Genomic DNA, 23823 nt, shown 5'->3' with positions numbered 1-23823 from the left:
ATGTGCTGTAGTATAACGCTCTGCCTAAGTACAAAACAGTTCTCTTAACTGACGAAACATTTGCCTTTGAACTGCCAGAGGCCTCTTATTCCTGATTTTCCCAGAAAATTTTATCCATAAATATATGTTGTCCTTGAAATCATTTGGCTTTGGTACATATTCTCAAACTAAAGGTGCCTCCCTCCAGTGCCATCACGATTTAACACTTTTCAGACTGAGTTACGTGCTAAACTGGCACCTTTTCTCCGGTCTGTGTTCTCCGTTTTAGAACACGTATGACTTGGCAGTAGCCAGTGACCAATTCCTAGGGGTCCCCTGGCACAGACTGGGATCAGGGCTGTGTGTCTTCTCAGGTCTCCTGGAAACAAACCTTGACTTGGCCACTTTCCATCTCTGTGACCCTGGCCAGCCTACCCCGCCCATCCTGCCCCAGGCTCTCATCCAAAAGATGGGATAGAAAGTCACAGACCTCTTAAGAATTGAATGAGTTAATCTGTGTAAAGCTGTGGGAATCGGCAGGGCGTCCAGGACTGGTCTTACAAGACACATTACAGTGCGGTGGGAACACCTAAACAGCACATCCCGAATCATGTAAAAGCTGGCTGGTCCCCAGCTGGCCCCTCCACAGTATCTACTCTGCTTCTCTTTGGACAAGTGAGTTCAAAATAAAGAGAGTCCATCAGTTTTACTCTATTTGCCATGAGAACTCTCAGGAGAATTTAATAAGCCACATTTCGACTTCTATATGCTTAAAAGATCCGTCTGGCTGCTTTGTGAGAGGAGACTGCGGGTGAGGGGCTGTTTTGGGGGGTACAGATAAGTGGGGGGCCATTTTGGGGGTGCAGGTGTTGACAGCAGCTTGGCCTGGTGTGGAAGTGGTGAGAAGTGGGCAGACGTGCTTTGTAGGGACTTGATGGGGTGAATAAGGGATGTGAGGAAGGAAGGAACTGAGGAAGGACTGAAGAAGGAAGCCCCGATCTGAAGTCCCTTCAGCAGACTGGGCCGCCAGGAGCATTCTCAGACTCGGGGCCTGGCTTCTGGGGCACACAGAGCCGTGTACCCCAAGGCAGATCTTGGGAACGTTACACAATAGCTGTGTTTTCATGACCGAAGAGCAATCGTACCAAACGCTGTGATCACCAGGGGCAGCACGGGACATCCCATGGGACAGGGTCACTACAACAAAACACTTCCCCACATGCTTTGGCGATGACCAATCAAACTACTTGGCTGCAAACTGCAAATTTTGGAGACCTCAGTTATCCGCTCACTAAATCCGTAGATAGAGAAAACAGTACCTTCTCCATGGGACAGCCATCTAGGTGAATGACGTGACATAAGGTTGGAAGCAGTGCAATGTCTAGAGTTCCCGTTTCATAAAGCCATTTGGTTAATACTGCGATTTTGCCCGACAGGCCAGGCCAAGCTCCAGTCCCAGCCTGAGAGCCGTAGCGTCTTTGAAGACGGGGTGTTGGCTGGTCACTCATGTTACCCTATCTTCATCAGTTATCTCTTCCCACTTGTCCAAGGCCCTGTGTCACCAGGCTCTGAGGGCAGGGGCAGGGGCAGGGGCTGTGGCTCACTAAGCTCCCAATGCCAGCAGCTGCAAGCCAGGTGTCCTGCAAAGCACACACTCAGCCGTGCTGGGTGAGCGATTGGGGCGCCACAGCACCTTTCTTTGGCTCCCTCTGCCTACAGGAGTTATCCCACATGTTTTCTCCATGGAATCCAAGGCATTTTGTCTGTTTTACTCTTTTTGAAACACTGTGCTTCTGTCTTTCGTTATCCCCAACTAAAGATTGAAAAAGCTCTGCTATGCTTCTTTTCCTTATGCCTCTCACATAGTTGGCTCTTTACAGATTTCCACAATGCTGACCCACTCATTGGAAGATATAAACCATTTGCACTGCATCTGGGGACCAAGCTGCAAGTAGAGCTAAGCATTGGGGTGTGCAGAAGTGCTTGGCCCAATTAAGTGTGGCCTAGACACACATATACGGCTCATATATCCATAAAAATAGTTTGTGTTTATCCTGTGAAAGCATTCTGTCCTGCACATCTTCAGGGAGAAACAACTCACCTTTATACCAATGAACTGAGGGTTCTTTGTCATTTCATTAACCTGAGAAATAACAGGCACATATATGAGCTATCCTTCAATTAATCTGAAGATAACGCTTCACTGGTTAAAATGAAAGGCCATGGAGACTACGTGTCTGTGATGCCCACAAAGCAGGTCCACCTTTGACAGAAAGATTTCCATGTAGCTTTAAAGACAATGGATCTATCCATGCCCATAGGGCATTTTTACTAAAATTAAGTCCCTAGAAATATTTGCCACTAAAAATGAGATTGATTTTGTAGAAAATTATAAATATTTTTAAATTAAGTTCCCAAATCATTGAATTCATAGCAAATACATTTTTTCTAAAGTGTCATTTTTTGCATATTATGTTTTAGTCAAATAAAAACAGAAGTGAGAAGACTGTGTGTCAATGACAAAAGAATAGACGCATTAGTCAATGTAATAGAACAGAGAATCCAGAAACAGACCCCCGTATATAGAATCAGCTGATCTTTGACAAAGGAGTGAAAACGACACAAATGGAGAAGACACATTTTTCAACAAATGGTACTGGAACAACTGGACAGCCACATGCAAAAACAAATATAGACACAGACCTTACACCTTCACAAATAAACTTGAATTAAAGAAAAAGAAACAAATAATTATTTTGAAATGGATCGTACACCTAATGTAAAGCGTAAAACTCCTAGAAGATAACATAGGAGAACAATCTAGGTGACCTTGGGTTTTGGGGATAACTTTTTAGATACAACATCAAAGGCATATTTCCTGAAAGAAAGAATTATTTAGTTTTACCTCATTACAATGAAAAACTTCTGCTCTGCAAAAAAGCAGTGTGAAGAGAATGAGAAGACAAGCCACAGATTAAGGGAAATATTTGCAAAAGACATATCTTGTGAAAACCTGTTATCCAAAATACACAAAGAAGTTTTAAAACTCAACAAAAACAAAACAACCTGATTAAAAATAGGCAAAAGACCTGGATAGACTCCAGGCTAAAGAAGGTAGACACCTGGCTAAAAAAGACGGCAAATAAGCACATGAAAAGATGGCCCACATCATACGTCCTCAGGGAGTTTCAATTTAAAGCAGAAAGGAGACACCAGTACAGACCTAATAGAATGGACAGACTCTGGAACACGGACGACATCAAATGCCGGTGAAGATGTGAAGCAACAGGAACGCTCACTCACTGCTGGTGGGGTTGCAAAATGATGCAGCCATTTTGGAGGACAGTTTGATGGTTTCTCACAAAAGGTAAAATCCTCTTATCATACTTTCCAGAAATTGCATTCCTTGGTATTTACCGAAAATAAAGTGAAAACTTACATCCATACAAAAACCTACACATATATGTTCATAGCATCTTTATTCATAATTACCCAAACTTGGAAGGAAACAAGATGTCTTTCAGTAGGTGATGGATAAACTGTGGTCCATCCAGAGTGGAATATTGTTCATTGCTAAAAAGAAATGAGCTATGAAGCCAAAAAAACACATGGAGGAACATTAAAATCATGTGACTGAGTGAAAGAAACCAATCCGAACAGACCACATACTGCAGGATTCCAACTCTATGACATTCTGGAAAAGGCAAAACTCTGAGACAGTGAAGACATCAGTGGTTGCCAGGACACCAACGGATTTTTAGGGTAGTGAAAATACTCTGTATGGTGACTAACGATGGATACCTAGCATTGTAAATTTGTCCAAACTCACAGAAGGTACAGCACCAAGAGTGAACCCTCAGGTAAACTCTGGACTTTGAGTGAGGATGACGTGTCAGTGCAGGTTCATCAGTTGTCACAAAGGTCCCATCTGGGGGAGAGGGCGTGTATGGGAAAGCTTTGTGCTTTCCCCTCAATATTGCTGGGAACCCAAAGTTGTTCTAAAAACTAAGCCATTAAAAAATATGAGACTAAAATTACATTTATATAATTACCTTGCCATTTATCAAGTCTTTCTCAGATAGTATATAAATTTCAAATGGCTTTTCCTTTAAAACATAGCACTTACTTGCCATTTTAAGCATAGCACCAATACACAATAAACTGATGCGTGCTTTCCACCCAAGACTAATTAAGTCGTAATTGCTGAGGGTCAAATCTGGACATTAATATTTTTTAAAGCTCTCTAGATGATTTTAATGTATAACCAGAGTGGAGAACCACTGGGAAAATGAAAAGAACGGAGGATTTAGAACTAGAAAAAGTTGAAATCAAGCCCCCGTTTTGCAAATTAACAGCTTTTACTTCATTTGTAAGGTCATCTGTGTCCTACATTTTCAGGGTTATTATGAGATTTATAGATAAAGTATTTAAAACACCTAGTAGACACTTTAAAATGACAGGCATTACCACTAATGGTCTCTGAGCTATTTTCCAAGAAAGCAGTGCTGTAAGTGCCAGGGCATTGCTCTTATTATAACCAACCAAAACAAACATCTGTGACTGCCATCTGTGGGGTCACACCCTTATTTTGAGAGAATAATTTTAATTAGGATTGAATTAAAAAATATACCAATGTATCTTGTTATCCTAGCTTCCTGTACTAGTACATAATTATAACAAACAGTACTTTATTAAATAGAAAATAACCAAGAATTATGAATGTTGCCTTAAAGGTGCCTAGCTGATTCTCAGGAAATGTAACAATTATTAGCAAAAAATAAAAATGAAAAAGATGAAATTGACAGCAAGGAAATTAAAAACTATGGGGGGACGTCATCTATTTTCCATAAACATTTACACATTCATATCTAAGTAGCTTAAATATTTTTAAGATGACCAAAATACCATATACAAAAGAGGTTAATAAACTAATTTCACAATTAAAGTCTGTGTGGATTCATTTTGCTAATATTATAAGAGTGAAAGTATCACTGTCTGTGTAGAAACACTATCTAGTCTTCAATGGTACAAACCAGGTATAGATGATTCTGATTTGAGGTTAGTTTTAATACGAGTACAACTGCAGTGAAAATCTTGGTGCCAATTGTGTGTGCATGCATGTGTGTGTGAATCTGTATTGCATTTGGCTTTGCACTGTGGACTCGATTATGGTGTTTTAAGACTAGAGTTCCTAGAATGGACCCAGACTTTGGACCCTTGCAAGCACATTGTTATACACAGCACGTCCTCACGTACCCTTGTGCATAGGTTCTCGGAAACCGTGACGTTGAGCCAAATCACAGATAAGGAAACCAATTTTGCTACAGGTTCACGGACAGAACAAGAGTTGAGTTCCTAGAGCCTATTTCTGCTCACAAAGACAGCACCAAACTTCTAAATAAAGACCCAAGACACTTCTGATGTTAAGCTTTGAAATAAATGTGAGTTATACATACATTTAAGAAAGATGAATGAAAACAAGAAAGATCATTATTTTTTAACCCACTCATTCCAGTTCCAGGTGGCAGGTGGCGGGAGGGAGGCTCTTCCTGCAGCTCAGGGCACAGGAGGAATCCTCCTGGACAGGACGCCTCCCATTGTGGGACCACCCACACCCACACCCACACTCACTCAGACAGGGACAGTGTAGACATGCCACTCACCCCACGTGCATGTCTTTGGGATGTGGGTGTAAAACAGAGTCCCCCGAGAAAACCCACAGACATGGGGAGAATGTGCACACTCCACACGCATGGTGGTTCCAGCTGGGGACGGATCTTTTTTTCACCAACATTATAATGAAACGATGTTGAAGAGAACTACTACATTAGTGGAAGACCTGATGTATTGCAAACAGCTTTTCAGAAAACTTACCCCGCTTTACAAACCGTGAGTGACTTTTTTATGGGGTATCAATGCGTTACACCCAGTAAATGACATGCAGACACACTAGGCACTGCCTTTGATCTCAAGGAACTTAAAATTAGACAGGAGAGGAAGAGGAAAGTAGAGTTTTCCAGGTTAATGTCTCAATACTCGTGATGTCATCTCTTCAAAATGAAAATGGCAGCTTGGTCAGGATTTCCTGTATAACTCCACAGTCTAGGTACTGAAGGAATCCAACAGGATTCTGTCTGACCAACTTTCGAGTGTGTGTGGCTCATTTTAATTGGCTAGAGCATTTTATATGGAGTAAATTGGTTCTAATATCGCCATGCAAGAGACGGAGCCCTCACGCTGTGAAAGAGGGGCTCTGCACTGCAGAATCCAGAATTCTCACCAGTAAGTCCCATCCCTAATTAAATCTGCAAAGAAGGGCGAATGCATTTGAACACTTACGTTTACAGGTAGGGGGCTTGCCTCTGTGGCTCCATGATCCATCTTCCTGACACACTGTTGTGGCTTGTTGACTAGCTTCAAGCTCAAAGCCCTCGTTACATTCATATATCACTTTACTATCCAAAGTGAACTCATTACCCGTAAATGAACCATTTCCTGGGGACTCTGGGACTCCACAGGACACAGCTGGAAAACAAACAAACAAAAAAGGAAACAAATGCAGGGTTACTCTTCTGTGATTTTATGAAATGCTGTGGGTTTTTTTTTCTACTTCTCACTTCAAATACATATCAAAGCTGTTCGATACTTGAATTTCTAATATGTTGCATAACTATACACATTTTCAAAGTTTTAAGGATCTCCAGAGTTAATGAGAAACAATGGGAAATGGGTCAGAATAAAAAACCCAGTATGATTAGTATTCCGGAAGGTAAGTCTGACGGGCGTCACACAGCTTATCACCTTGACACGTCTTATCAGGTGGCGCTGGGCCAGAGAACACAGTGTAACACACTCAACTTCATCTAATACTGGAAAGGAAGGAGTAAATAATATCTATACCGTCACAGAAGCCATCACAATGTTGACTCCTTGGATTAAACAGACACCCACCTTAGGTCTCAAAGATCCCTCCTCTTACTTACTACCCTCCAGCCAGTAACTCATTTTCCTTAAAGCACGCAGAAGTTGTGTTAAAAGGAAAATGGCTGAGGTCATCCATGCATGTATGATCATCACATCGATTATTTATAAATGACCTGTCAGAGAATAGGACCTAAGAGACCAAGACACAGGAGGAGTTTCCGTAAGACGTCCAGACGGAAGGCTGGGTCCCCGAGGGCGAGGCATGCCAGCTTTTTTGTGAAAGGCCAGGCGAGAATGCGCTAGGAATGAAGAAGACAGCTTTTAAATCATGGAAATGGGGACGGAATTAAGCATCAACACATCCTTGAATTTACTAGCTCTGATCCAGACTTATCTACTTATGAGGCAAAATTCTCAACTGAAATGTCTCCAAGTTACAATAAGGAACAAAGAAAAAGGCAGGGGAGGGGAACCATTCCCAGCAGCACACACCCAGGTCCACTGCACTTGTTAAAGACATTCGCGATAACTCAACTAAGGGCCTTTTGTTAATCAATACTTAAGGTATTATTCACATCGTGCATTTTTTAATTTAGATCATTTAAATTTTTTCCCACATTGATTCCCATGGGAACACACATGTAACGTTCGGGCTGCAAAGACTGGATGGAAGAGTTTATACAAACTTACACTTTCACAGATAAGGAAAACTGAGGCTCAGAAAGATCACGTGGCCTGCCTCGGAGCCTACAGGGAGCGTGTGCAAAACACCCGCCACACAGCAGGCCTGTGGCCCTGCCGCGAGGCCACCTTCTGTTCTACAAGAACCCCAGTCATTCTGCGGTTTAGTTTGTGTTGTTTGGAGTGTGTGGTTTTGTTCTTTTTTCTTTATCAATATATTTAATAAATGCGGTGGGAAATTGTCAGAAGTAAAAGAAAATATTGTGCTGATAAAAATCAAACCCTTGGAAAATCCAAGCTTTAAAATTTATCTTGTACTTAATTTATGATCAGCTATTTCAACCATCTAATTATATATATATATATATATCATATCTATCTATCTATCTATCTATCTATCTATCTATCTATCTATCTATCTATCTATCTCTATATATATCCTTTTAAATAGATATAAAACAGAAGTGGCCAATCTGTCAGAAATGGAATTCTAACACTTCTGGTTCAATTAAGAAGAGACAGAATAATTCATACTGATTTGTAAATTTAGGCTTGCAGGATGCAGGCTATTTCCTCCCAGAGTCTGCTATTTGTTCCTCTATTTATATATACGTTTGAAGCAGAACACCATAAAATTTTTCAGTAGTTATATACCAAAAACGATTTTGGACAGAATATTTAAAATCTTAAGCTTTGGATGTGCGAGGCCGCTGCTTGTGGAGGCAATGGGTGGAGGGGCAGAGTGCTGAGCATGTGCAAAACTTTCTCCTGAATTGACCGAATGCAGTGGCTGTCCTTTAGGACTGTGATCTCACAGGGCCCCCAGTGTCTTGTTTCCTCACATTTTCTCTGAGATTTTGCTCCAATAATCACTTGTTCACGCTTACACACTGCACTTCCTTGTTTACTCACTGCAGCGTGCCCAGTGCCCAGCGTCCCTGTTATTCTCGTTTGGGGTGAGCAACGAATGAAGCGACATTTCTCTGGCAGATTAAATGGGAAAGATGGCATTCCATACACACACTTGAATGCACCTTAAAAGGATTCATACCCAGGAGGCTGACACCCAGGGGTAAAGCTGTGTAACTACTTCTGTGAAGTCTGGACTTGAGAAGACTCCCTTTCTGTCTGTGATCAATGACAGGGATCTTTTGCTGGCCTTGAGCTGTGGGTTTTGGCCCCTTGAATGTCTTCACCACAGGCTATTTGGCAGAGCTTAAAATAGAATTTGTCAACCTATCAAAAATAGAATTCTAACACTTCTGATTCTATGAAGACGGACGGCATAATTCTTACAGACTTATAAATTCAGTCTCAGGGATAAAGACCATTTCCAGCTCATGTGCAGGCTCGGTTCACATTTTCATTCATCCCAAACCGTGTGTATGATGCCTGTGTAACACACATTCTATAGACCACTTTTTTTAAATGTCAATTAGCTACATATATGCAACTCTCAAAACATGGAGAATTTCCTCAGTTTTGGAGTATCTAAAGGGAATACAATTTCTTAGTTTTAGTTTTGTTTTTGAAAATCGTATTAATATAGCATTATATTTCCCGGCATACTCACTCTGTAAAATTCCCTTCTGTTCCAGAGCACAGACTTTACAATCAGACTTCTGAATTAGTTCTTGTTTCTGACATTTGCCAGCTGTGTGACTTAAGTTACTTAACGAACCTTGTCTCATTACTCTCAGGCTAACTATACCCATCTCAAAGGTAATTATGGGGCGTAAATGAAATAATGTGTACAAATCAGCTCTGTGCCAATACAATGTAGGTACAAAATAAGTGACAAAATGTTACCAACATTATTTACACAAACACTCACAATGCATACGTTTTTTGGAAATAAGATGTGAAGTACATGGATAATCTCCTTGCCATGTGCTTATTAAAGAGAGCAAAAATTAAATCTGTAGTAAACCAGATTGTTTCTATTACATCTCTCATGAGAGATTTAACGATTTGGTTTCAAACAAATCAACGTGGGGCTCTTTCTTCTCATGTTTAAGCCCATACAAACAGCAGTCATTTTTGTCTCTGCAGGTTTAAAAACACTTCTGTTTCACATTATTGCTATATACAAATGCAACTGATGTCTCAATATAAATTTTGTTTCCTGCTACTTTAGTAAATTCATTTATCAGTTCCAATAGTTTTTTTGGTGGAATCTTTGGGGGGGGGGTCTCTCAATATAGCATCATGTCATCTGCAAATAATGACAATTTTACTTCCTCCTTTCCAATTTGGATGCCTTTTATTTTTCTTGTCTGATTGCTGTGGCTAGAACTTCCAGTACTATGTTGAATAAAAGTGGTGAAACTGGGCAGCCTTGTCTTGTTCCTGATCTTAAGGGGAATGGTTTTAGCTTTTCCCCATTGAGTATGATGGCATACATATGTGGGGGTGCCATAAATATGGACACTTTGGTCAACGTGGCTGAAACAGTAGTTAGCCATAATCAGAAGTGTCTGGACACTGATGGTAACCACTGTGAGCTCCTCTTGTAATTGCAGAAGTCAAATGTGACTTGAATTCATCTTTTGTTATCGGTATATATTGAGTATTACCATTTTAACAATTTTTCCTTTTTTAAAATATGTATACTTTCCTCTCTCTCTCTCTTTTTCTATATATATATATATATATATATTTATATATGTATGTATTTTACATCTGTGACCATATATGTATGTATGTGGGTGTGTGTGTATATATATATATATATATGTATATATATATATACATATATATATATATATATATATATATATATATATATATATATATATAGTACAGCACAGGGAATACAGTTAATGGTATTGTAACAGCTATGTACCATGTCAGAGGGGAGTAGACTTAGGTGGTTATCACTTGGTGAGGGGTCTAAATGTCTAATCATTATGCTGTTTTGTTAAACCTAAAACTCATATAAAAAATAAATTAAAAAAACAAAACAAAACAAAAAAAACTTCTGCTTCCTCCTTCTTTCAAGTGACTGTTCTCTGTAACTTACAATGGCCCCTTTTCTTTCTGCTGCCTCTTAGGTTTCCACACTTCACACACTCACCTTGCATTTCTTTTCCCTTCAAAAAGCTCAGCGATTCTTGGGGCTTTGCCTATTACCCTGGGCCGGTGACTCTCACATCTGAATATCCAGCCACTCGATATGCTTCCTGTACCACTGGCTGCATCTCCATTCACGTCTGTGCACGGGTTGGGCTGTCACCCGCCCCCATCCCAGCCGCCCGCCACGCTTTCTCCCAGTAAGAACAGCTAGGTTCTTTGATTCACTTCTCTTTCTGCTGCTCTGATGTGGTTGGTTTTGCCAATCATCATCTGCTAATGGGAAGAACATTTGTCTCGTACTCTGTCTCCTCATTTCCTCCTACTGATACCATATTCATGTCCCCATTATCTCAAAGTGAATGTCTATCTTCTCTCTCTGGACCCCGCTCACAGGGCGAAGACAAAGCCCAGGGAGCCCCAGGGTCTGACGCACGGGGAGAAGCCTGCCCGGCTGAAGGGCTCCCTACAGCCTGGCAAGAGAGGCACGTTTAAACCATAAGGTCTGAGATGGGACATCCAGGAGGCAGTCTCCCAGGTAGGAAGTTCACAACCAGAAAGACCAAGTTGAACATCAAAAATGCAGGAGTGCAACGAGGTCAAGAGCTGGGCCGGGGATGGCGGGAGGTGGTGAGTGGTGTGGAGCAGGCTCTGGACCACGGGAGGACATCTGTCTGAGCTGCGACGACAGGACAGTGACACTCCCGCTGTCTCCAGCAGGGTCTGTGGGTTCTCAGCAGTTTACGTACATGGTGTCTGCATGTAAGGATTTCCAATTATGTATGTGTATATATCTAACTTCATATATACAGAAGGCGCCAAAAAATGCATACACAATTTAAGAAAGGAAAACTGTATTAAAATTGTAATACTCAATGTATACCAATAACAAAAGATGAATACAAGTCACATTTGACTTCTGCAATTACAAGAGGAGCTCAAAGTGGTTCCCATCACCGTCCAGACACTTCTGATTATGGTGAGCTGCTGCTTGAGCAACGTTGACCAAAGTGTCCACCTGTATACATTTTTTTGGCACCCCTCGTATATGTGTGTGCACATATAAATAGTAACAAAAAATTACAATATAAGAACATTCTAGATTGTGTAGATTACTGTCTATAATTGGGTTCTATTAGATAATATTAGTGCCTGCATTGGCTTTTGTGTTTATAATCAGGTTGGGTCAAGTAATTAAATAAGAGTCAATTTTTTGCAGTCTAATAAGAAAAGTGTCAGAGGCAAATAATACAGAAGTCATGGGCTTCCTTCAAGGGAAAGCCAAGTGATTTTATAGGAAGTACTAAAAATATAAGCTACATAGTTGCTCACACGGAGAAAATGATAAAAGGACTGATCACACATATATATGCATGCCTGTGTATGTCTGTCTGTCTGTATATGTATGTATGTCTGTCTGCATGCATGCATGTGTGTATGCATGCCTGTGTATGTATGTCTGTGTGTGCATGTGTGTGTATGTATGCATGTATGTGTATGTATGTATGTACGCACACACACACACACACACATACGGCAGTACCTATGAGTAACCAATGACATGCAAGTGATAACTGAGTTTCTCTGGAGAACCCTGACTAATAGCTGCTAAGGAAAGTGAGAATTAGAAACGGCCCAGATTCCTCTACATAGTAAGAAGGCTTGTGTCGGGGCTGGGAGTGCAGAGAAGCGGACCCCATGCCGGCCTCACAGTTAGTCCCCTGTTGTCCCAAGGACCTACCTGCGATATTTCACCACATTCATAGTTTCTAATTTCTGATGTCCAGTCACCAGCAGTAAATAGATAGATGTATAAATAAGTAGGTTAGAAATAGGTTTCCAGATTATAATTCTGGAAATATAAGGCCACATTGAATTTGAGCATTCATGGTAATATGTCTGGGCCCCTTTTCTTCTCTTTAGTTTTGCTTATTCCCGTCTTCTCGGATTTCCCAAGGACAACCAGATTCTAAGCAACGCCTCCCTTGATGCTTGGCCAGCCGTGAATGCAGGGGTGAGGCTGAGACAGACAACAGCAGGGAAAAGGGAGGGGACGTGCGTGACTAACGCAGAGGCTGAGGGGACCTGACAGCTCATAGTGCGTTTATCCCTTCGTGGGGACAGGTATGATGTCAGACCCTTACAAAAGAGCGCACACTAGCATCAGAAACATCCTTCATTTGTTTGGGGGAGGAAAGGGAGTGCTTCCAAAAATGAGGCCAGACAGAGGGAGGCAATGGCTTACTCTGCAGATGGTAAAGCAAGCAGACGTACAACCAGACACAGGCGGCCCTGACACGGGAAGCGCAGGGTCACGGGCCTTAGCTGAGGATTTCTTTCGCTGCTCTAAACCTCCTGGAAATATTTAGCAGAGGATAACCCGAGGAAGGAAAAACAAAGTACTTATTAATTGGAAACAAACCAAAGATCATGGAGAGGGAGGGGAGCCAGTTGGTCAGCACACGAGGCGATTCACAGCCCAGGAGCCTCACTGGGTCCTGAGGAGAACCTGCTGCTACGGCGGGGCCGTGACACGTGACTGACTCCCATGTGTTTCTACAGGCCCAGGGAGGCAAAGGCGAACGCGTTACAAAAAAGAGCCATTTCTTAGGAATAGAAGACAAAGTTTCCCTCAGTAAAAAGCAAGTGCCTCGAGAAGGAAAGCTGGAGGAAAACTCAAGCGACATTAGGTGAGCTATACACCAGCTCTGCTCCAGTCACCACCCTGACCCTCTCAGGTTTGGAAGTGACCTGAGAGCGTTCTGTCTGGAACCACAGGACTCACAGAAAGCCGCCATCACTCGCGGCTGGTGTTCACGGGAACCTGCATTTTGGGGCAGATCTTTACCTAACACTGAGGGTGTCATGATAGGATGGCACAGCTAATCACACATGTACATACTGGCTCTGATGACAGGCAGTTCCCTCACTCTCTGTCAGCCTCAGTTTTACCACCTGCAAAATAGGGATAATCACATTATTGTAGATGGTCACCTGGCCATCCTGGGACGTGGTGTTTTAACACCGTAGTCAGTCAACACACCAATTTTCCTCTTTGTTTTACAAGTGAACAAACAGAACAGCCGAGATCAACTTGCCTAGTGAACAATAGGAACTACGAAACAGGTTTTTAACAGAATGAACTTTGTGGGTCTCAGAAATTCTCAAAATAACTGACTTGAAATGTTGGCAAGATTCCGCCCCCCCGCAAAAAAAATCATACGCAGAAAATAAAGAAGAAATAAGCATGCGATCCAAATACAGGTTGTTAGAAATGGTGACAGAACTAAGAAAAAGAGGGGCTCAGAATGAAAATGTCACCCCTATTTTCTCACAGTTGGCAATTAAAAAATGTCATATTTTTCCAAAAGAAAAGAAAGAAAAGAAAAGCTTTATTAGTTCTTCCAGAAAAGGTAATTATGATTTTTTAGAAATACTCCACATGAGTTTAAGCAACTGCCAACTTAAAATCTCAACAAGTGAGCACCAAAGACAGATTAGGGTCTCAGTTTCAGAATCAAGGGCCAGAAACGTGGTTTTCCCTTTTCCTTTTCTACCCAGGATATAAGCATGTAAAAAAGGAAAAAAAATGAGAGAACAAAACCTCACAAACCCGAAACAATTGTGCCTACACGAGAAAACATTACTATAGGAATCTGCTATACTTCTCCAGTGAATCACATAACATTTTAGTCAATGAAAAAAGTATATGAATAAATATGAGTGGGGCTAGAAAAATGCTCCCCAGCACATCTAGGGGCAACAGACTTGGAATTAATCAGTTCATGAACCAAGCAAATAATGTGTCTATTATTAAATAGAAAAAGTGAAAAGGAAAAATATAAATAGATACTTAGATAGATGTGTAGATCAGACACAGAGCTTGAGACCGATGCGTAGAAATGGAGACAGGGAGAGAGCGGGCACGCCTACAAAACATCCCACAAGAGTTTTCTCAAAACATGAAAGAAAACCACACTGATAAATCCAAAGTAGTCATACAGCGGAGAAACCAGGTTCCTTGGTAATAGCAGGAAACTAGTAAAAATGATCAAGTTGGAGTGGGAGGGTTCATCAAAGGAGAACGCGAGCGAAGGTGATTGATAGTTGTTAGAATTTCAGAGGCTATCACCCGCTAGGGGCGCCAATTGTTTCCCAGAAAATTAAATAAACTACGTGAACACGGGCAAGTGAGTCTTCAGCAATGAGAATTAAAAGTTAATAACCACGTACAGACTTGCCCTCCACATTTCGATGGCTGATTACGAAAGTCAAAGCACAGGGAGTCCGGGTGGGAGAGAATGGCCTCTCTGCCCAACAGCTTCTGTTCCAGTTCTCCACACAATGACGTTGGTACTACACTTCATTCCCGTTAGCTAAACTACCACAAGCGGTTCAATATTCAACACCTCGCAATTAATTTCAAATTGGATTTGAATATATTCAAATGAACGACTCCATGAAAATCCCAGATTTGGTCAGACGAAGCCTGAGGAGATAGACAAGAGATAATAAGCCAGCAACACAAACTAAAATTAGAGTTCAGCATCTGAACAAACTAAGCAGCTGGTGAAATTTCTTTCTGAAAGCAGGTGGTAGAAACGAATCAACGACATTTATTACGAAATGGCGTCTGGGGGCATGCTGACCCTTGACTAGTCATGGGTCCCTCACGTTCTTTCGTCCTCACGTCTGGACAACTTCAAATACAAATATCCGGGACAGTAAAAGCGTGAGTCACCAGTTTTCAGAAACAGGACACAGGGACAGCTGTCAAACAGTGCTGCAGACTGCCTGTGGAGGGAAAACTGACCAAAATTCTAGCAAAGTCCTCTGACATCAGTTTAAAGGGTAATGGAGGGTATCATCAACTCTGGTAATTGCACAGGAATGGGAGCTCCAGAGACCCCCCTGAAGCTAGCAGTAATCTCTGGCCCCCCAGACGTGGGGCGAGTCAGTGAGAGTTAAGGTGAATTAGTGCTTTGAATTACTGTCGTCAGCCTCAGGAGGAGATCAGGTCAGGTCAAGGTGAGGGTGTGATGCAGTCGTTACAAAGAGGGACAGCCCAATGAAAGTCCACTGGGATTTTCGGAGGTGGCTGAGTTACCCAGTCTCCTCCAAGCCCATCTCTCTGGCTCGCCATGTGGGGCCTGCCGGGTTCAGAACCAGACTCGGGATTGAATGGGCTGTGCCTTTCTTCACCTGTACGGGTCTCAGTCGTCGGGAGCCATCAGTAAACAGGGCAGACAGCAACACTTTCTCCTCTCTCACACGTGCGCACACACGAGCCTTTCTACGATCTCGGAGTTTTTCCAAGTCACTGCCGGGTGCTCTGGGCCCCTCTGCCCTCTCAGTGCCCACCTCCCACGCCTGGTCTCCAAGTGGCCAGCAGTGCTTCTTCCTGGGCTCATGGGTCTTTCCAGGTGAGGGAGACCATGCAGGTCAGCAAAACCGCTCATTTTTCAAGGGAAGAGTCAAGGCCAAGAGACACTGAATGGCTTTTTTCCAGATTCACACAAATATTTAAGAGCAAAGTGAGGATCAGAATTTAAATCTCAAAAGACCTAATTTAAAATTAGTCCAACTATCCTTCTCATTATAGTAATGTTAATATAATAATGTTAATTAACATTCTTCATATCACAATATAGTAAATTAAGTTAATTCAATAAACATATACTATATAAATACAGTATACTAAGCATGTTAATTTAATAATTATATTCATCTTCTATCAAATATTAATGTATAATAGCATAAGTATTTAAGATGCATCTCTGTGTATGCTGTAAAACACACATTGTCTCACTGCTTCCTCTCACTAACAAGCGGAGTCAGTGTCATTATCTTCATTTTAAGTGTTGACTCCAGAAACATGAAACCATTTACCCAGAAGTCAGGAAAGGGTCAAGCTGGCCTCCAACCAAACGCCCAAGTCTGGAGCTCATGCTCCTTCCACCACACGAGGATGATTCTTCACTGGAATAAGTACCATAAAACATTTTGCAGTTTCCCTTTTCCCTTGTGTTTCCACCCAGAAAGTCAATCTCACTACCACATGCCACTAATATCTCCAGCTTTTCACGATTTGCAGCGCGATTCAAACACTACTACGAGTTACCCCATTTTTGTCCTGCTGTGCCCCAGTTACTGTCCATTGTCAAAAAAAGGGGAAAGTCTTCTCGGCTGATTTCTTCCTGTTTTGTTTTCTATGATTTTGATTCCATGGGTTTCAGAAATCCCTCACTTTGCTGCCTAACATAATGCTTACTCGCTTTTTATAGAAAACCCTGGGGCCCTTATAGACCTGTCAAGACTTTCTGGACTCAGCACAAGAATTCCCACTGCTGGTATCATTCCCAGTAGCTGAAGGTTCAGAGCAGCCTGTCACATTGGGAGACTACTGATGACAAACAGTATTGATTCATAAAGATGTGTGTGTGTGCGTGTGTGCGTGTGTACAATCACTGTTTAAAGGTCATTAAAATATATTTCTAACACAAATTTCTAAAAAATAAAACCTCAGGCCATATGTACAACAGAATTTTCAACCTGAAATTGTATTATTTCTCCAATAATTCAAATCAAGAAAAAATTATAAACGATTGCAATGACCATTGCCTGTCTGAGTACCTGCATCTTCCCGGAAAACAAACGCACACACGCTACCCTCTGCCAGCAGCGTGACAGGAACACAACAGTTGACATCACAACAACCTACCTGTAGACAGTTTGTCCCAACTCACGCGCATCGAGTGTAGTACAGTATGGCACTTCATGATTTGGCATGTGGTCACCAAGGCGCCCGAGACTGGAGTCAGCCCCTGACTCCAAACCGTGTGCACGTGCCCAGATTGGAACTTCCTGTCGTCCCCTCAGGGGGACCCCACTGTTGCCTCCACGTGACATCTGGGAGGAACTAACCACAGATGGAGTACCTGTGGACACTCTCCTGCTCGGGTACCAGAAAGGGGCACAGCAGAGTGTGCCCAGCACGGTACAGCCTGGACCCCATGCTCTCATACATTACTTTTAAAGAAAAGAATCCCAGAGGCAGCTCGCAGAGGCTTCAGGGATGAGGTGAAGTCACCGTCAGAGTCCTAGCTTTTCCCAAGTCTGTGTCTGTGCAAATCCAGACTAGCAGAATTAGGGGAGAATCTGTTTCTAAGCTTTTGTATGGGAGGACCCAGTTTAATGGTGTTCTCTATTAATTTGACTAAAGTAGGAATTGCAACCAAGGAATACATGAAACAAACCCACAACACAAACACCCAGCAGGGAGATCAACAAAGGATGTTGACAGTTAATTATCAGTATCTGAAGAACAGAGCTAAGAAGGAGCTTCCGCATTCAAACATCGGCCACAGGACAAATTGATATGCCTGCACTGTGTTCTTTTAAGCGAAATGCACATCAAAGCGACCAGGAAGCGGTCACCAAACCTCCTTTCTCCGGGTGAAAACGCCTGCCAGTGAACAGCACGGTTCTCGGGGTGCACATGTGTCCTGGACTTTCGGCAGAGCGGAAAACCTGCTGGGACGTCAGCTTTCCACCAGGGCCTCCCCCTAACAGCAGCCTGATTCTAACTGAGGCCAGAAAGGCCACGTGGCCGATGAATGGGTCAGACGTGAGTGTGAACCTCACATGTGCCGGGCGGGGCTGAAGGCCAAGGCGCTTCAGTTTCAGCCCCAGGCGCGCACTGGTCAGCGAGCCCTCTGACCAGTCGTGTTTCCCTGTCCACTGCTTCCTGTTTGTTACATTCAAAAAAACCCATCAGAGAGGGACATCCCCAAGATGGTGACGTATCTCATGTCTGACTTCCATCCCCCTCAACAGGGAAACAGTGAGCGGCTCTTCATGAACAGACACTCCTGGAAGGAGCACAGACATGGGGGGGATGGGGGAGGCTGGGCTCAGTCCCCTGCACTGGGGACTGCGGGTGACAGGGCTCAGAGGGCTGAGATCTGGCAGCTCCGGGTGCTGGGCCCACCTGGGCCATACTGCCAGGGAAGGGGTGAGGGGGCGGGACTCACAGGGCCGGTTACTGGGGAAACTGGGGGACCTGGAGGTGCTAAGGTGAGAGCAGAGGACTGGGCCAGGTTCCGTGCAGGGCGGCCACTCGGCTTACTGCACTCGGCAGCGTGGCAGGGCACCACACACTCGGGGCTTAGGCAACAGAAACATGACCACGCACACCGGGACATGAGAGCCAGGACCCAGGGGTCCGCAGGGTCGGCTCCTGACGGCCACCAAGAAGGACCTTCCCAGCCTCTCTCCTTGCTTGTGTTCACCACGTTCCTCACGTGGTCTCCTGTGTGTCCCCACACCCTCTTTTTACCAGGACAACAGTCACATTGGCGTAGGGCCCGCCTGAAAAACGTCATTTCAACTTGTCACCTCTGTGAAGACCATCTCCAAATAGCCAATTCTGAGTTCCTGCAGTCAGGACTCCAGCTAACCTGTCCGGGGGGGGGGGGGGGGGCAAAATTCAGCCCATCAGGCCACGTGCCAGTCAGAAGGGGCTTGAATTCCACACTGTCCAGGGCCACACCCCAACCACGTGGTTCTGTGGTCTACGCCACGCCCGGGGAGATTCTGAACGCTGCAAGCTCTTCCTGTGATGTTGTTTTTGAAAGCTGATGATGACATCACCAGTGACCTAATTTCAAACTGTGCTTTTTCCAACAACACTGCTTATGTCAGGACGCGTATTATGGAAGGTGATGGGAGAGACAGTGGAGCCCTGGGTTTGTTCATAAATTTTCATCGATGACTTTTGTGGCTCAGCCATCGGGCAGAACTTGGAGACACCATCTCTGCCTGTAAGACAGGGAAGCATCCCCGTATTCCTTACGCACCTGCTCTACCTGCAAAGCACAAGCCCAGGCCCCTGGCATCTGCTGCATGAGAATGTGGGTGGGGTGGTCCTTTCACAAGTCTCCAGATGACCCTTTGGACTTTGAAAGTGGAGCACCGCTGGCCTAGGACAAGAAATCTGCAGGTACATGGGACAAGACGCAGCTTTGAGTGCTGACACTGGCAGAGAAGGGCACCACGTCCCCTGGGGACATAGGGCGGATGCCTGCAGGCATCCAAGGGGAGCCACAGTGGAGAACGCCGCTCATGCAGAAGCGCAGGTTTCCTGCTGGACGTTTCCTCACCGTGTGACACCCCCCCTCGCCCCCGCCACCTCAGCCTCAGAGCTCATCCTGCTTCTCCCTGACCCAGGGAGCACTCAGGTGTCCTGTCTGTGTCTCACTCTAGCTCTCCGGCACTCATCAATGCTTTTCTTAGAACTGTTCACTTCTCTTGACTTTTCAGCTGTCTCTACTTCCTGAGTGTGAGGAAGTTGTTGCCTCTGTCACCTGTGTGCCCTGGGGACGTCCCCTCAACGCCCTCGTGGGCTGGCCCCTCCGCTGTCACTCAGGCGCAGCTGCTCCCTCTGCCTGGGACTGACACTTTCAGTGTGAGCACGCCCGGGAAGCTCGCCGGGTGGCCCTTCAATGAAAGACCACAACCCAGTCTTCAGTGTCGGTCGGCTTCTTAAACTGCACACAGGGCACTTGACGGTGTGTCTTCCTCTGCCTGTCATCGAATGAGGGCCACCGTTTTCAGGCTGATGGAAAGAGCTGTGCTGATGGCGCTCTTACCCCCCCTGCATCCCCCCAGGAATGCAGGAAATGCACAGCCCCCCGTTTGTTTTGGGAAATACTTTGAGTGCTGTGTCAGGCTCAGGGCTCAAAGTGAAGCAGAAGCCCGTCACAGGGACTTCCTCGAATGGGACATTCATGGTTGAGCTCTACTAGCTGCTCCTACAGACAAGACTCTCCTGGAAAATGACTGCTGTGCATGTTTGCTATGGTTCCTGGCCCAGGAAGCTCAAGGGCTTCCCATCAGCACTGCTCTTACACACAACTGCCCTGTAGGCACGTTTCCACTCACTCCTGATTTTTTACTATCAACCACTTTCCAGACACAGACCAAAACATGGATACACAGGGTGGACATTCCACGCCGGACGACAGAGGACGCCACTCCTCTTCCATGTGTCAGGCAGAATGTACAAGCTACAGAAGGTCACTGGCACTGGCGGAGTTACACTCTGCGTTACAGCCGATCCTCGCACTCACTCAGGTCAGAGGCCAGCAGACAACGACCTGTGGGGCAGAGCCAGCTTGTGGCCTGGTTTTGCACAGCTCGCCAGCTAAAAATGGCTTTTCCATGTTAACCAAATTGTGAACATTTTAGAAACAAAGAGTATGTCCACAGACTATGTGACTCACGAAGACTAAAACCCCTCCTACCCAGCCCTTTGCAGAACATGTGCTTATTGCTTTGTTCTCATTACAGTGAGAAATGAGCTACTTACATATTTTCGACCTTGATTAGACATTTGGGGAGCTTGTGCTAGGAAGAAAGTCAACGCGTACCTACTGGAAACACTCACAGAAGACAATGTTTCTGTCGTGTTAGCGGCCCTTTTCTCTCGGTGCCTGTTAATACTTGACTATGTGGTGAAGGTTTCCCATCACCTTTTACACTGAAACCTTCAAAGAAGCCAGGAGGGAGCGGGCTTGATCCTGTTACACAGGAAGACGCCAGCCCTCTGTGAAGTCAGGACACGTGGTCCCCAATGTGGGGATGCCAGGGATTCAGGGCCAGATATTGGGGGTCTGACGGTGGATTCTCCAAGGTCCAATCAGTCAAGCGAAACCCCCTAAGATCAGAAGCAAGTGGGATAAACCCGTTTACAATACGCTTAGTTGGATTCAGCAGGTTTTGGCTTGAACCGTGTGGACTCAGGACCTAATAAATTAGGTGCATACTTGTATGTATACATATTTTCTTATATATCTTAACATGTGATTTGATATTTTTAAAAACATATTATACTGAACTTTTAAGAAATACTGCATTATCATAACACATAGGAGCTCGATTGTTTCACAAAAGCCAATAAACTTGTATGAAAAAAAATCGAGACAAGACTCGCAATTTCCTATGCATTTTACACCCATAAGGAAAAGTTTTTAAGATTTACAAAATAACTCAATCCATTTATGTTGAGGCACCAAGCCCATCCTTCTAATGTTCCATCATGATGCTATTTTTAAAAGTAAACATCCAAATGGTTTCCTTCTGAAAGGTGCCATGGTGTCTGCAGCGTCACAGGAACGCAGAAGCAGATGCACAGCTCGGTGCTGCTTCAGCTGCCCCCACGCCGTCTCTCGTCCCACCCACACCCTGTGCATGGGCGAACTCAGCACCCATCAGCAGCACACAGGCATCTATGGGTCCATTCTCACGGCCAACTTCAGGAACAGAAGCGTAATCACATAATTTATGAGAGACATCACCTCCCCTGACTTTCTTGCCAGCAAACGGCAAGCAAAGCTGTTTGAACACTACACACCAGCCACCGGGAGGCAAAGCCCCAGCCGGCAACAGGCTCTGGAGAAACCCAGCTTTAAAGGGAACAGCTGCTTGGGAACTGCTCTCTCTCTAACACAGGACACTTGAAAGTGGGGCCCTGGATCTCTGAGATAACACCAAAAATTTCAGTTCTGAATGAGGCTTCTCTTCAAGATGAATAAGATTAGTGTATTGATAATGGAAACAGCTGCTTGGCAGACTTTCTTGCTGTGAAGCAGGAAATGAAGCCTGAAGGACAGAAGATATGCCCAGCTTTATTGAGGAATAGAAAAACCAACACAGGGTTTCTGAGAGAAGTACTTTAAAAGGTCAAGCAAAGGGAGAAAAAAGACTTGAAAAGTCCAGAATTTTCTAAGTGCCTATTACAAACCACCCGGTTATCTTGGCAAATGCGGAGCTCTGGAAGAGATTCGCCCGGGGCTGTGACCTGGGCTCTGCCACTTCCAAACCACGGGTCCCTGGGGAAGTCTGGAGAAGGTGCCCCACAAATCCCCTTCCAGATCCAATCATAGAAATCACTACCAGGAAGGTAAAACTCGAAACTTTATGCCAAGTTACTTCTTTAATCCTCTCAATAGTCCTGACAACTAGATAGCAAACTTCCTGTTTTCCACGGCAGGAAACAGGCTTAGGGAGACTAGGACAACTGACCCTCACGTGACTATTCTCTCCAAACCCCATGTTTCTCAGATGCCACTGGCAAACAGTCAATGAAAATGAGAGAACAAAACACACTCTGACACAAGATAAATCATCTTTAAAGGAAACAAAAATAATTTTCAAAAACATCTTAGAATGTCACAGAAACACAATTTTTTTCCCCTTTCAAAACATTTACCAGGTGCCACAAGGGACAGTGTTTCCTGGGTGTCCTAGGGACACAGTACAGTCACTGTTACGTGATCAGTAGCTGGAGCCCAAAAGGCAAAGACCTGAACACTCCGGGGACGGACTTTACTCATTTACTAAAAGGCAAGCGTTATATTTTATAGTCAACATTTCAAAATATTATTTTAGACAAAATTTTAAAAAAGAAAAGCCAACATCATAATTCCGTTAGAAAATGTCTAACTTAGATTTATTCTTCTGTTAAGATTAACAGAAAAGCTATTCAAAACATTGAGGAAATTTTACAGTATTACCTCACTAAGGTAATGTTAACTTACTAAGGTACCCTCACTAATGAAATGTTAAATCATAAATTGAAATAGTAAATATATATTAAATGTATAAATATATTAAATAAATATTAAACATTAGGCTCCTGGTGCCACAAGAGATGTTTGTTATTTATTCGATCCATTTTTGTTTTTTAAGTCCATTTTCAACTAAAAATAATTAAAGTGCTGAGACGTCATCAAAATGGCGGCGTGAGGTGAGCCTCTGTAACGCTCCCCTGGAATTTACAACTAATGGGACAACAATAACTCCACAAAGGACTCCTTGCACAGCAGACAGGCAAGACGGAGAGGCCCACTACTGAATTCACCTCCAGGTGGGTGAATCGCGCGAGCGGGGGAGGAGGGAGAGGAGAAGTGCGGAGACGGAGCCGCGCTGGCGCAGGACACAGACCTAGCTCAGTGCTCGGAGCCCGCTGCTCCCGGAACTACCGCCGCTGCGGGAGAGGGAAGGACTCGGACTGCTAGGGCTCCGCTTACGGCCCACAGGGCTGAGGGGGCAGCATACAAAACCGCTGAACCCAACGCTCACGGCAGAGATCTTGGAGAAAAGACT

The 23823-nt window shown here is 44.0% G+C and overlaps 1 protein-coding gene across 4 annotated transcripts in view; it reads right to left on the bottom strand.

Moving 5' to 3' along the window:
- CSMD1 (CUB and Sushi multiple domains 1) overlaps positions 1–23823 on the bottom strand; it is a 1600646-nt gene that overhangs the window by 78516 nt on the left and 1498307 nt on the right. For all 4 annotated transcript variants that reach the window (XM_081046432.1, XM_081046429.1, XM_081046430.1 and 1 more), the window contains one exon: positions 6319–6504. In XM_081046432.1, the coding sequence (XP_080902558.1) occupies positions 6319–6504 (186 nt within the window). The remainder of the gene's footprint in view (positions 1–6318; positions 6505–23823) is intronic.

This window comes from Rhinolophus hipposideros (assembly GCF_964194185.1).
Source record: "Rhinolophus hipposideros genome assembly, chromosome: 4".
In the NCBI taxonomy this organism is placed as follows: Eukaryota; Metazoa; Chordata; class Mammalia; order Chiroptera; family Rhinolophidae; genus Rhinolophus; species Rhinolophus hipposideros.
The sequence above is the reverse complement of the archived record's forward strand: the minus strand, read 5'-3'. Positions and strand labels throughout refer to the sequence as shown.